Below are 14,808 nucleotides of genomic sequence, written 5' to 3' on the forward strand. Positions count from 1 at the left end.
TTAAGAAAAAAGGAAAGACATTCAAGTAATAAACTCTTGATAAGTTGAGCACAGCTGTTAACTAAAAGCTAATTCAGGTGACTCTTTACCGTACTCTACACACACACACACACACACACACGTGTACATATGAGGTTTGTATAATTAAACTCCATGTGCTAACCTTAAAATTAATTCCACATAACATATATACATTTTTAACACAGTATTCTAATCACAATAATACGTCATACTTACTATTCAGTTAGTGTATTCTCAACATTTCACAAAAATAATGAGAGAATGTGATTAATGGGAGCTGCAGCTTTCCCGCTGTGCCATGAATAGCTTACTGTATCATTACCAAGCATTACATCACCCGCTCAGCACTGACCATGACCAAGATGAATGCCAGGAAACATGACCTCATTCAACTGTGTCTCCTTACTGAGAAAAAATCAACAAATCTTTCCCCAAATCTTTTGACATGCAGTGACAGAACAAGACATTTTTGGACGTTACCTTTTCCGTAAAACACCTCCAGTCATGTACAGTGTCCTTGAGAGCTTTCTCCTGTGCTCTAGCTACACTGTTCAGCTGAGTCCATTGACAGCGCATGGCACAGACTGAATGGGAAACCATGGCACCAGACACAGTCTCATCAAACTGAGCGATGTGCTCCTCTAGCTTTGTCAGTTTGTGCTGAAAAGCTTCCACCTGCAACACAATAGTCTAAAAAAGAGCAGAGGGGAGATTATTTGGTGTATACACACACACACAATACAGACTGTAACAAATTATGCTAAATAACAATAATGCTAAAATGTCTTTAAAAATAAAAAAAAATCTTAATAAAAGCAATAAATAAAAAAAATCCCAAACTAACATGATGACACTGGAGTTTATCCTCTGCCTCCTGAAGCGAGCTAGCTTTAGCAGTGCTAAAACCTTCCAGTCTTTTCTCGATCTCACTCATTTGCTTTATGAACTCTTCGCTCTCGATTTGGAACACGCTCCACTGAGCAGAGCATCTGAAAAACAACAAAAACAACAGATTTAAATAAAGGTGTAGTTTTAGGATCAAGCGCTTTAAAATGATGGCAGTCCATACATTATGTAGAACTATGAATGAACATGTATTCATACACTTCATAATCTGAGTTTTTTATAATCCAATCAACACATTTGAAGGAATCTTGGTAATCAGATGAAAAGATAAGAAATGATGAGTCAGAATTTTGCTTTGCAACCAGCCAATAAGAAAGAATATGATGTGATACGATCTAAATATCATAAAAAAACAACTTTATATTGTTGCTCAATGTGTTAAAAAAACACAAAATGATCATAGGCCAAAAAAATATTTTTTTCTTCAGTTTCACCTCTGCATCATGTTTTCAACAAAAAGTTTACCTAGTCAAAGTTTCCTGTTGATGTCTCAGCTGTTCCATGAGTTTTGTGCTTCTTTGACGAGTTGTCTCCAGGTCCTGTTTTAGTTCCTCAATAACACCAGAATCAAAAAAGGCCTCCATCTGAGTGAACAGAGCCTCAGTGTCCTGCACTCCAGCCTTAAAGGTCTGTTCTTGATCTATCACTCGTTCCGTTTCTTGAAGATATTCTGTAAGGTCCTCTAAATCTACAGATTTTACGCTGGTCTGCTTTAGGACAGTATCAGCATCCCCTAACCACTGGCAGGTAGTCCTCAAGGAACGCTTGTACGTTTGCAGCAAATAAAGTGCTGACTGTAAAGCTGCCTGTAAAAAAAAAACAAGACAGGATTAAAATAAAGGTTACTGTCAGGTCTGTCTATAAAGAATTCTGGGTAAAGGCCTTCACACACTGGAAGCCACTCTTTTTAGTGGAGGTAAGACCACATGCAGCAACACCATACAGTGCTGTTCAAGGGCTACAATCACTGTATATATAGTATTTTTTCATCATTACATTAAATTAAATCTAAAACAATAGCACAAATATCGATAGTATACTGTATGTCCATATATTGTATGATGTCAAAGTCTGGCAACACTGTCTGCTCATGGAAAACTCCCTTTATGTAACAGATGAGGGGAATCTAATCCATAAACTGATCTTATTAGATAAACGATAATCTTTAATAACAATATTGTCAGCCTGCTTTAAATTACCATGGTTGATATAAACTAGAGGTGGGCGATATGGCCCTAAAACAATTTCACGATATTTCATTGTATTTTTGCGATAGTGATACTATATATATATTTGATATGACAAAACAATCAATAAAAAAATTATTTCAAGAATACACTACTGCAAAAAATGAAAATTAAATGTTATTATTGCATACTATATGATATATGAAATATAAAAAAAATACAAGAATCTTATCAGATTTGTAACAGTAGTCAATGATCCAGAATGTCATGATACTAATAATACACTTCAAATAACTCCATATATCCAGGATTAAAGTAAAAATGTAATGATACTGGACAGACATAATCTGTCTCTATTTAATGGGAAATGAGAATGGTGTGAATGGAGTGATATGGCACAATATTTCAGGGTATAATATCATTCACGATAATCACAAATGTTGGTAATATTATTGTATACGATACGCTGTAGCACGCCCCTAGTATAAACAACCTGTCTGTTGTGGTGCTCTTAACTAAACGCTTCATTTTGCTATATAATGCCTCCAGTGTGTGAAAGCCTTAACAGTATTAAACATTATTCAAATATGTACCTGTTTATCCGTGAGTGCTTGCCGGACTTCAGTCTCCAACTTCTCAATGTCCTTCAAATAACCCTCAATATGGCTCGACAGTTCTGTGTTGCTCTTTTGTTTCTCATTTTCTCGTAAAACGTTCAATAACTTTAACCTAGACTTCATTTCATCTTCGAGAGCCAGTACTGACCGGACTTCATCTTCCACCAAGTCCACATTTGTTTTCTGGAGATTTAATGGGCATCTGAGTTTCTCTCTGAGGGTTTTGAGCCACCTTAAGTTTACTTTGATTTCAGTTTGAAAACTACAACTTTCCACCACAGAGTTCTCACATTCATTTATGCAATCAGAAATCTTTGATTTCAAGGCCTGAAGCTGTGGCTTCTCAGAGGCTACCTGAGTCTTAAGAGCATTGGACTCAAAGTGCTGGCCGAGTTCCTTTCTCTGTCCAGTCAACGTTTCTGAAAAAGAAGCAACGTCCTCTAGATCTTTGGCCAGTTTGTGTAAACTGGATAATCTCTGCATGGCATCTGTGTGTTCATCAGAACAAAGTTTCTCTTTGATCGCATTCATGCTGCTGTCCATTTTGAGAACTGCAGCGTTGTAGTCTTCTAATGTATTCAGAGTGCTGTTTAGCTGCTTAACTTTGTCCTTTGTCACTCGATTGAGTCTACAGTGTAGACTCACTAGCTGCTCGACGACCTCAGGTTTATATGGCTGCCCCATGCTTTGGAAATCCTGAGTTTTACCCCTTAACTCCTTCATTGCTTGAAAAAGATTCGCAAGCCCTTTTTCCAGTTCTGAATAAACACTATGCAGTCTTTGTCCACCCTCGAGACTTTGGCTGGTTTGTGGCTCCTCTAAGGCATCACATTGCTCCTGAAGCTGCCTCAAAGCCTTGTGTGTCACTTCTATCAGAGATTCGAATTCTCTGCGCTCCACAATCACGCGCTGCACCCTTTCTCTCTTCTCTTTGGTTGATACAAGAATATTATTGTATTGTTGCGGAAGGCCATTCAGTTTCTCATCCAGGTAACAGTGATCCACCTCATTTAGTGTGGGCAGAATTTCCTGTCCTGCCCTCTGGACAATCAGCAGGAGGTTTTCATACGCTGAGGTTTGGTCCAGAAGCTGCTGGTACTTATCTAACTGGTTCTGCAGTCGTTCATCACTTCCACTTAAGTCAATTACAGGGAACACGGCTGCTTCAGCCTCTCTCAACCACTCGCAGACTCGGTCCAGGTCTACTTTAAAATACTTCCGAATAACCAGTGCTTTCTCCAGGTGCTGCAAGTGCTGCGTGCATCTTTGGAGGGAACTCTCAAAGGTTCCCTGCAGTTCCTCAAGCCTCTGAAGTGTCTCTGTCTTCTCCTCCTCTGTTGCGTTCATCACCAACTCCCGTCCTTGTGTCCAAAGTGAGGTCAGTTCCACTTGGTATGCTCTTAGAGTGCTACATATGTTCTTGCAAGTTGACACTTGCTTGGAGAGCTCATCTGGTAACAGTGCTATATGTTCATCTGCCAGAACCCTCTGCTCTTGCTGCTTGATCCATCCGGTCGCCCTGTCCAGAGCCTGGAGGAACTGCGTCCGTTCTGTGAACACCTTACTAAGGCTTTTGCGGTGCTGAGCTGCCTTAGCTCCAAGAGATCCAAGCAGTGTCTGCACTTCCTGCACCAAAGCCTGCAGTGACCTTCTCTCATCTAGACCAAGATGGGATGAAAGGCTGTCAGCTTCAGACACGACTTGAGTCAGAAGCTGCTGCTTGGCCTCCAGTTCTGCGCAAAAGCTCAAGTGGTCAAACAAAAAGCTCTGAGCCAAATCCGGTGGGGGACTTGTTTTCAGCACCTCTGAGACAGACGGTCGCTGAACTTCAGCCCACTCTTGGGTCTCCCGTAGCTGGTCCTCTAAATGGTTCAGGTCCTCGAGGGTTTTCATCGTGTCTTGAATCTTCTGCTGAACCTGCATTTCTAAATGGATCCAGCGTTGCTCCAAATACCCCACCTGTTCTTTTACAAGATCTTTATCCTCAAGACTGAGGCGAGGCAGAATGGTGTTCCTGTTATCTCTCAAATCATCTAGCACACATCTCTGGTCCTGAAGATCTAGAGATAGCTTCTTTAAGGCATCCAAATACTCCACAGTGTTCTTTTCTGCGTCTCCCCTAAAAAGTAAAAAACATAAGTGAACATAAATTTTAAAAATGGCCTAAATGTTTAACAAAAGCACAGTTAAAAAAATTTTGTTGATGTAAACCATTCATACATCTAAAAGTAAATAATCTGCCTTGTTTGCAAAATTTCAATTTGTAAGATATTCCATTTGCTTAAAATGCTATGATGTTTTTATATATATTATAGAAAATATATAAATTTATTTCTAATTTATTTATTTATTTTTATTTATTTGTGTTCAGCTGTTTATTTATTTACTGTTGTTATTTTCTTATACAGCCATTCTGTAATTGACAAAACAATATGGAGTTGTGTATTTTCTGTTTTGGAAATGAACATATTGTCAAGGTAAGAACTTGGGACACAGCAACAGTGTAAACCAATGACTAGCTTGGGAATAACCAACAATTAGTCAAAGACTTGAAAAAGGAAAGCAGTGATTATTGCATGCCTGGTCAGGTAATCCCATTCACTGGACAATTGGTCGAACAGCTCCTCTGCTGTACTGAGGCACTCATGATAATCTCCACTTCTCTGGAGATCCTCCTCTCTCTGCTCTAAAAGCTTCGCAGCCTGCTTTCCCAGCTCCAGCCAAGCCCGACGCAGACGACCCACTTCCAGCAGCTCGGGGGACTCCTGACTGGTCACCAGCTTAACAACACTCTCTCTCAGATGGGCAAGATCAGCCTGTCTCGCCTGCATCTCCTGGATAAAATCCTTTAAGGTGGAAGATAAAAGGAGTCATTATTCAATGTCAGTAGTCAGACTTTAATAAGTATAACAGGCAGCTTGATGGCAGACCTTGGGCTTTGAGGAAATTGGAGTTTTCATTTTTCATTTTGTTGACAGCACTCACTATATATCCAGAATGATAGTATCTGCTATTTTCTCAGACAATGACCGCGTAGCCTGGAAGCTGCAATTATGGGCACTGACAAATCAATTCACACATCCGTAATTACAGCCAGGCAGGCAATATGGAGGGCAGCCTTTATTAATGTATGAATCTGTCTGCCAGGAAAGTGTGACAGGAAACAGAAGCCAGCCTGGACAGACTGAATCAACATCATGACAATAGCCAGTAAACAGACTAAAAGAAATAAACATGTAAGAGTTTTAATCTAGTCTAGTGAAGTCATTTACTCCTAGCTAAATAATAATCTAGAGATCTATGTGTCTTTGAATGTTAAGACCAGCCATCATTATTTCTGCAACTTGCCAAATAATATATTTCATAAATATATTATACAAACTAGAGATGGACTTGATTGGCCAATATTTCTTTAATAAAGAAAGCTAAAGGGATTAAGTTGAAATAATGTTTTTTAGCACTAGATAAGCAGCTATTTCTGGATTTGTTTTCACTCTGAGCTCCACAGTGCTGTTTTGTAAGAGATTTAACATTTCTCTTAGCTGGTGTTCTGAGATACGCAGCATTTTAAATGTGGTTGATATTATTCCCGTCCTCGATTGGCCCAAAAAACAGTGATCTCTAATAGAATGTTCAAAGTGATTGCTGTAACATAACCATTTTAGAAAAGTGGCTTAAGGTAAATTTTACAGGTATTACATCCAGAATCTTACCTGGGCCTGGTCCAGTTGATTCTGAGCAACCTTTGGCTCTAGTTCTGCTGATCTCCTAAACATGTTCTGAAGGAGCTGCTCAGCCTCTCTGAGGCGAGATTCCAGATCAGAGCGCAGACTTTCGATTGTCCTCCAGTTCTCTGCCAACTCTTGAGATTCCAGCATCCTTTCTTCAACCTGGGGTCAAATATTTAAATATTTAACAGTGATGGCACGAAATGACTGCATTCATCTTTGTCAAGTAATAGGAAATGAGATATAATTACCTGGATTTTAACCTGCTGGATATCAGCAGCTGTCTCTCTGACCTTTTCATCAGACAGGTCACAAGTGGAACACACCAGCTGCAGGTAAGTACTGGCCTGCTCCTGCAGAGTTCGCTCCTGCTTCACCTGTACAGACAGTCCCCAACACTAAATCACTCATACGTTCTTTTGCAGTATTGTAAATGTTCTATAAGACATATAAATAAACCATTTATTGCATTCTACTTAATCCAAATCTCAACCTCCAAAGACCTGAACTCTTGCATAGGATGCATTTTTTATTTCTCTTTGCTATTTGGGCTGGTTGGCACCTGACTAGTGTAAAAACAAAGAATTATCTTTTTACATGATGTAGTTTCTGAGGAAAAAGATGTCCACATATGAGGACTTTAGTTTTATATTTCAATAGAACACAATGAAATCGCAATTAGTAATGAGGTGTACAACATTTATTTTGTACCTGAACACAGCAGCATTTTTTGCCTGAGTGCAAAACAAAAGTAGAACAACAATTGTGTCCCTTTGAGCAATGTGGCTCATTTGAAGTGCTGCTTCAACATGAAGACATAAAGTAAAAAAGATACTGTATTTACTGTTCATTTAAATTTCTGAACAAAACTGAAACTGTAACATGTTAAACTCTTCTACTACTAGGTGACAATATAACAGCCTCATAAGAGGACACCAGGCCCTTGTAGAGCAAAATGTGATGTCCACCCATGCGGACGCCAGGTCCTAGGAGGTTAAACCTAACACTCCTATATTAAAATCTTAACCTTAACCCAAGAACCACAAAGCAGTCTTTTTGATAAGTGGTACTTTTTGCTCCAGGGCTTCCAATATAGTTGCACAGTGTAATAAACTATAACCCCATTTCTTTTAGACAATTGTTAAATTATTTTATTTTTACAATGATTATAAAATGCATGCAATATTTGTACACTGGGTGTAAGCAGTCTGTTGTTGCCCATGTTTACTATTATGAGAGCCTCAGCCAGTGAAAATTCCTCTCTGGATTGTGTACCTGTATCAGCACCTCCTCCAGGCAGTGTGGCGTGTGCACAGGGGGCTGTAATTCCTCCTGTATGTTGGAAAGCCAAGTCTGACACTGCTGCAGCGTATCTCGCAGACTAACATGCCTCTGCAGCTCCCGATCCAGACTCTGATACACCTGCAGAGAGGAAGGGAACCAGTGATTCAGATCAGCTTAAAAGGTAAAAAAACAAATAAATAGTGAAGATAAAGTGTGAGGTTTCAGGCCCCTGTCCAGCTAGTATTCAACAGTTTCTTAGACAAGAGTATTTTACTATAGTTAATGTTCTTGTTTAGAGATATGGTGGTAATTTACGTTTATTAAAGACGATTAATCACAATTGTGTAGAGTTTCATTCACACAGCTAGGCCTGTCACGATAATAGTGTATAATATTGTGTCTTGTTTCAAAACTGAATCAGATTAATTAATTGATCAGCTCATTCCTGTTTTTTTATTGTGATAAAGAGAACAAATGACTGTAAATATTTCATCTGCTATATGAGATATGTGCAGCATAAGGCATTAGCATCTAAGCATTAGCACAGATATGACAGAAGGGCTTTTTAAGCTAATGCATTGTACAGTAAAAGCTCGGTTTTCCTTTTAACACAGCAGGCTTTTGACATATTGAGAGGTTAGGAGTAAACTGACATGAGGATCATTCACCATTAACAATCATAAACTGGGTCAACAAAAAGCAAAGCCCATTTGACAGGTGTTGAATGCTCTGGCATGCCTGACACCCATGTGGAGAAAATCTGATGCTGATTGACGTTCCTAATTCTAAAGCCTCGGCGGGGGGCAGTCAATGACAGGCATGCTTTGGCAGACGGCAGGGGTTGGCAGTCTACCTAGCCTGGCAGTCAATGGCCAGACTGCAAGGTGGTTGGATTTAGAGGGTGGCAGAGCGCTGGCAGGGCAGGCCAAGGTTTGGCACGAGATCATGTTGGTAGGGGGTATTAACTAAGAAAAGGAGGGATTTTTATCACTGTGAAGAGCTCAGTTTCAGGGCTGGCTGAGAAGAGGAGTGAGTATTAATAGACTGAGAGCTTTGCTTTGGGAATTGCTGGGCGTTGAGTTTGGCAAATTAGTGGTGCATGTGCTTGGAGCTTGCAGGAGAAATCAGGTGGCCCTTTTCGGAGGCTTAGGGCAGGATTTGAGAAGTGCTAGGCTTGTTCTGAAGAGCCAATGTAGGGAAAAACTGCATTTCATTACCAAGGAAGCACAAAAAAGTCACTGTTGTCACTAGCTTTGAATGGCAGAAAATCTAAGAACAGGGTTTCTGTGTTGATTCACTATGACATGCAACTTCAACATTTACATGTTAATTTCTTTTAAAATGTTAAATCATGGAGGGAAACTTAAAGACTGCATGCTAAAGCCTACACTGAAAAAATGTCTGAATGACCTTTGTTTTTCCTGTTCCTGTGTTGCTTTCCTGCCTGTCTTTTTCTGTATTTTCCAGCCTGACTAAACACATGGCTCTCTTTTTTTGGTCGTTGTAACCCTGCTTCCTCATTATCTTCCCCAGGTGTTCCCAGTCTCCAGGTGTATATTGAGCTCCTTTGTTCCAGTATTTCTTGTCTGCTGGTTTGTGTGTTTTGTGTGCTTTTATGGTATAATGTCTGTAAGTTTGTTTTATCCATGATTGCTTATGGTTGTTGCTCTGTTCTTAGTGTTCTCTGTTTTGCTTTCTCCATTAAGTCTTCTTAGTTGTGTATTCTTAGTCTAGTTATCTAATTTTGTTTAGTCTAGTTTTCATAGTCATCTTTTCTGGTTTGTCTTGTTTATTTTGTTTGCTTTATGATTTGTTATTTATTTACCGTATTTTTCGGACTATAAGGCGCACCGTATTATAAGACGCACTATCAAAGAACGCCTATTTTCTGCTATTTTTCCATACATAGGGCGCATCGCATTATAAAGCGCGTTAAGTGCTGGATATTAATCTACACAGATTCCTCTCCTGAAAACTGTTTATTTGGGTGAGTAACGTGCTTCAGTTTATTTACAGTAAGCTTAGATTTCCAGATGTCCACTAAGGCTTGCTGCACCAGCGTTAGCATAGCTATCCGCTAGCACGCTAGCTAGTCCCCTAAACTAGTAAAGTTAACCCAAACTTAAACGACAGCGTTACACTGAGTAATCCTGCGTGTTCTGGTAAGACAGTGAGATATTAGCTAGCGATTCGTCCCCCGTAGCTTGTTTTAACACGGTAAACAAGCAGATTACAGGCTGATAAAACTCACCTCTGAGAGAGTTAGCGCTTAGCATCTAGCTAATGCTAGCCAGGCAAAGCAGCACAGACTTACAGGCCGATAACTCACCTCTGAACGGTGAACGCTTAGCGATTAGCATCTAACTCTAATAATACTGCTCCAAAAGTATTAAAAGTGCTAAATTTAGAAAATACTGATCTCTGAACAGTGAAAAAGCTAGCTAGCTAAGCGGTTAGCATCTAGCTAATGCTATTGCTGCTCCAGCCTCGGAGCGGCACAGCTCTGCACGGAGTGTGTGTTTACTGCTCCTTACACCTGACGGGTAAAATTTAGATAATACTGATCTCTGAACAGTGAATAAGCTAGCTAATGCTATTTGCTGCTCCAGCCTCGGAGCTGCACGGCTCTGGACTCTGTATAGCACTGAAACTCTGTATAACGCTGCACGGAGTGTGTGTTTACTGCTCCTTACAACCTGACGAGTAAAATTTAGATAATACTGATCTCAGTGAATAAGCTAGCTAGCTTAGCGGTTAGCATCTAGCTAATGCTATTGCTGCTCAGCCTCGGAGCTGCACGGCTCTGGACTCTGTATAGCACTGAAACTCTCTATAACGCTGCACGGAGTGTGTGTTTACTGCTCCTTACAACCTGACGAGTAAAATCCATACAAAAGGCGCACCGTATTATAAGACGCACTGTCAATTTTTGTGAAAATTAAAAGTTTTTAAGTGCGCCTTATAGTCCGAAAAATACGGTACTCAGATACACAGAAAAAAGTGTGTATTTCCCAAACTGTAATTAAATTACTTTTTTTTTTCTTTAAAATGGTATAATTGGTTTACTATGTTATTCTTTTATCGGTGACATTTAAATTGCCTTAAAATGACAGTAATATTATTAATCGCAATAATTTCTGGGACAATATATTGTCCACAAAAAATTATTACTGTGACAGGCCTACTCAGAAATCATGATCTGATCCAAAATGTAAGTTTTTTAAAGATGATTGATAAAGGTCTTTTCAAATTGAATTACCAGGGTAGTTTACCAGGGTAGGTGAGGTTATGCATTACCAACAATTCTCAGTATTTTTAGCCAATAGAATAACATTATATACAAAATAAGCTTAAATATATCGACATGTTTGGAAATATTCCATCATATCCAGTGGAAAGGGAGTTTTAGAGGTACAGAGGTATGTGAGGAGGCCAAAGGACTCCTCAGAGGTGCTACACGTTTTGAAGCTTTAGGCAAATCATTGTGCTAGCATGTATGTAGTCTACATATGGGAAATGAACATGTAGCTGCAAACTTTCAATCTAAATGTTAATTCATTACAGGTCTGGTTATCATCATGTGCTTTTGGAGGGCAATGTGTTAATCAAGTAAATGATACAAATTTTACAGATGTCTTGTGGTAAACTTACATTGTTTCATCACCCCAGGTAACACTAATCTTGTTCGAATAAGGCTTTAGTTATCTAAATATCTGCACTGTCAAATATCTGTTCCATACTGTCTCTCTTACTATAGCAATGGCAATATTGTGAGAGATCCTGAGGCAATCACATATTTCACAAGGGATAAAGCATAATCTCGGCACATGTTAGGCAAGAAAATAGTATTCCGTGAGTTAACAACTAAAGGAAGGCTGGCAAGATACGAACTGGTCAACAGAGCAAGGTCAGTACACATAGTCTGGGTCAGCATGAGTGTATTGGCATAACAGCGGCGTGCTGGCAGAGAGACTCACGCGCTGTGCTGTGCTGCAGATGGCGGAGTAGCTGTCTCGAGCTCCCTGCAGGTGGCTTTGAGTCTGCTGGCGAAGGCGAGCCTGGAGGCGCTCACTGCAGCCAGACACCAGCTCCTCTCCTCTCTCCTTCAGCCCCGCCAGACGCTCCTCAAAGCCTGCGATCTCCTCCATGATGGCCTGGGATTAAGAGCAAACGCAAACACACAAGCACACCATCAGACAGAACATCAAATAAACAGGGGGGTGTGAAATAACCGTTCTAAAAATGACTACTTTCTAATACAGGATTTAACAGTTAATTGATTTTTAAAAGCATCAATGGAAATTCATTTTGGTGATGTATGATAGGTTTTTGGTAACAAATATATCTTTCGCATTGATCTAAAATGATCTAAATATCATTTTACCACTGACTTTACTTTACTGTATGTGTGATTACCTTGTGTCTGGCCAATTGCTGAGTGGCTGCTTCTAGCCCCCCGTCTGGAGCAGGGTCTGGTGTCACCATCCTGCTGGACATCTGCAGTAGCCATCGCTCAACTTCCTGCAGCTCAGTGTGATAAGCTTCCTGCTTCTTCACGTGCCCCTCCAACTTCTGTACCTGAGCCTGAAACAACATTCATAACCCCCCACAAACATTAATACAATGTTTCCGAAATGTTCATTTAACATAGAGTACCAGCCACAAGTTTGCATACAGCTTTTTTGTATCTTTATTGATTTTCTACTTTGTAGATTAATATTAAAAACATTGAAACAATTAAGGAACACATATGGGATTACGTAGTAAACAAGTATTCTGGATGCTCTTAGACAATTTTTATGTAACTTTTTTTAAACGTTCAGTTTTAAGTTTTATTTTTGTGAATGTTATTTTTAACCAGTGCTTGAGTAGAAGTTGAACTGTTTTTTAAGACAGGCAGAATGGGAGCAGCAACTCGTTACATAAGATCAGCTTGATTGCTTGATTCACTTGATGATGAGGAGCTTAATCAAACCCGGTGACAGTGCAGAGCATCTACCGCTCTGGCTTTACTGATATTTGGATTTGGATTTGGAATGATTCATAAAATTTTAATAATTGTAACAAAAAAAACGATGCAGCACATAAAAATGTATCAGAGTAAAAGTAACTCATTAAACATATGTAGTTAAGTAAAAGTGGAAGTAGAAGAAATAATAATACTCCAGTAGAGCCCATATACAGCATTTTAGTATTTAAGTACAGTAGAGCAGTAGTTCTACTTCATTACTATACATATCAGCTTCTAACGTTAGTATTCATCTATCTGGGAACCTTGTGCAAGAGACGTCCTAATAATGCTGAGATGCTATATCACATGTTTTAGAATGTTCATGGTACACTGTTTCTGTATTGCTACAGGTTAAACAGGGAATCTCTAAACATAGCCAAATGTTTTTATAACGTTTTCTGTTAGCTGGGATGTCTGTTATAGAAAACAACAACTTTTATTATGTTGGTTAATTATAAAGGGGTAGAAATAAAGTCCTGGTTGATGATAGTATCCAGGGGTGAGGCTTAAAGTGAGGAATCAGACATAGTGTATTAGTTTTCTCCTTTTCTACTCACCCTGGCAGCTGTGCGCAGCCCCTTGTAGTCGGTCTGCAGTCTGTCCATGTTCTCTTTTATTGAGGGAGAGTGCAGGAGAGACAGCAGCGTTTCTCCTTTCTCTAGCACTGAGCTTACTGCAGAATTACGAGACAACAGAGCCTGCTCCACAGCCTGGACACACAGTAGAATAAATTACTACTCACACACACATTAACAAACTCCAGACCTATAAATGGCTGTAACTGAGAACATGCTCTCACTTTAAGGCTCCCTACACATTTAAAATAACAATTAATCTCAATTAATCTCAAGCCTACTTTTTATTTGTATATATTATATAGATTCTAAATATTGTATATCTCACTATAAAAGGCTGCATAATATATTATTTTGACACTGAAAATAGTCAAATTGCAAGATAATTAAAATTGTCAGGTATGGAAAATGAAATCACACATCATTCTACAACCTGCTTAAAACAAAAGGAAAACATACATTGTTCTCACTCTGCATGACATTGCTGAACAACAAAAACTTCAACAATTTCAGTTGTAGTTTTTTCGATGCAGCTCTAGTGTAGTATTTATGTTTTATCTTCATGTTTACGTTTAACTTGGCTTAATTGTTTTATAATGATTTCAGGATTCTTGTACCTTGTATTTAGCGAGCTGCGCTCTTCTCTGGTAGAGTTCAGCTTTGGGTTCCACAGACGAGCTGAGCAGAGCTCTAGTCTGGCTCAGCCACTGCTGTTGGGTCTTGTATCGTTCCTGGAACTCTTTATACAGCAGGATGCGTCTCTCTGTGGTACTGTGCTCAGCTCTTAGACCCAGGATCAGCTCCTCCAGATGAGATCGGCCAGCCTGCACCTCTCTCTCCAGCTTAGAGGCACTGCTGTCATCTAGAAACGAGATGGCTTGCTCAACCTTCTCGCGTAGTGTCTTCAGTAGACGGTGGCCATGATCCATGTCTCCCTGTAGAGTCTGACAGAAAGGAAGAAATGTAGCGAGAAACAAAATGTCAAATTCATTTTGTCCCAGTACCTCTGAGTGTGGCACCAGCTCTAATAGCTCTACTAATACGCTGTTATACAGCTCTGGATACAAGTACACTACCAGTCAAAAGATTTAGATCACCCATATTATATTTTTTGTAGTCCAGTAGCAGTGCGGTATGGCATAAACAATTATTTTCTCATCTTAACAATGACTTAGTCAAATCTTAAGCTGAGCTTTGTCTGTTTTGTTATTTTCTAGGTCATTATGATGAAAGTGTGAATGGAATGTGTGTTGTTTGAATGCTGCAGTAGAAAGTTCAGTAACAGAATTTGCTCCAACAATGCTTTAATACAGACAAAAGCTTTGTAAATTGTACATTTTGCATTTTTTTACTCAATTTCCAAAGCTCAGTTTATTTCCATTGCAATAGACCAGCTATAAGTTGTTTTCAAAAAAGCATCCTTTTTTTCAGCATTTTTTCCTTAAAAGTACCATTTCATTGGATGTGAAGAGTTTAATA

General features: G+C 39.3%; 1 protein-coding gene across 7 annotated transcripts in view; it reads right to left on the reverse strand.

Annotated features, from left to right (window-relative positions):
- Window positions 1-14,808, reverse strand: part of syne1a (spectrin repeat containing, nuclear envelope 1a) — a 243,527-nt gene that overhangs the window by 78,111 nt on the left and 150,608 nt on the right. For all 7 annotated transcript variants that reach the window (XM_022663102.2, XM_022663116.2, XM_022663113.2 and 4 more), the window contains 12 exons: window positions 13,947-14,273; window positions 13,312-13,464; window positions 12,160-12,327; window positions 11,721-11,897; window positions 7,735-7,881; window positions 6,711-6,836; window positions 6,445-6,621; window positions 5,312-5,577; window positions 2,708-4,850; window positions 1,393-1,733; window positions 866-1,010; window positions 502-711 (listed from right to left, as the gene is read on the reverse strand). In XM_022663102.2, the coding sequence (XP_022518823.2) occupies window positions 502-711; window positions 866-1,010; window positions 1,393-1,733; window positions 2,708-4,850; window positions 5,312-5,577; window positions 6,445-6,621; window positions 6,711-6,836; window positions 7,735-7,881; window positions 11,721-11,897; window positions 12,160-12,327; window positions 13,312-13,464; window positions 13,947-14,273 (4,380 nt within the window). The remainder of the gene's footprint in view (window positions 1-501; window positions 712-865; window positions 1,011-1,392; window positions 1,734-2,707; window positions 4,851-5,311; window positions 5,578-6,444; window positions 6,622-6,710; window positions 6,837-7,734; window positions 7,882-11,720; window positions 11,898-12,159; window positions 12,328-13,311; window positions 13,465-13,946; window positions 14,274-14,808) is intronic.

This window comes from Astyanax mexicanus, chromosome 1 (assembly GCF_023375975.1).
Source record: "Astyanax mexicanus isolate ESR-SI-001 chromosome 1, AstMex3_surface, whole genome shotgun sequence".
Lineage (NCBI taxonomy): Eukaryota > Metazoa > Chordata > Actinopteri > Characiformes > Acestrorhamphidae > Astyanax > Astyanax mexicanus.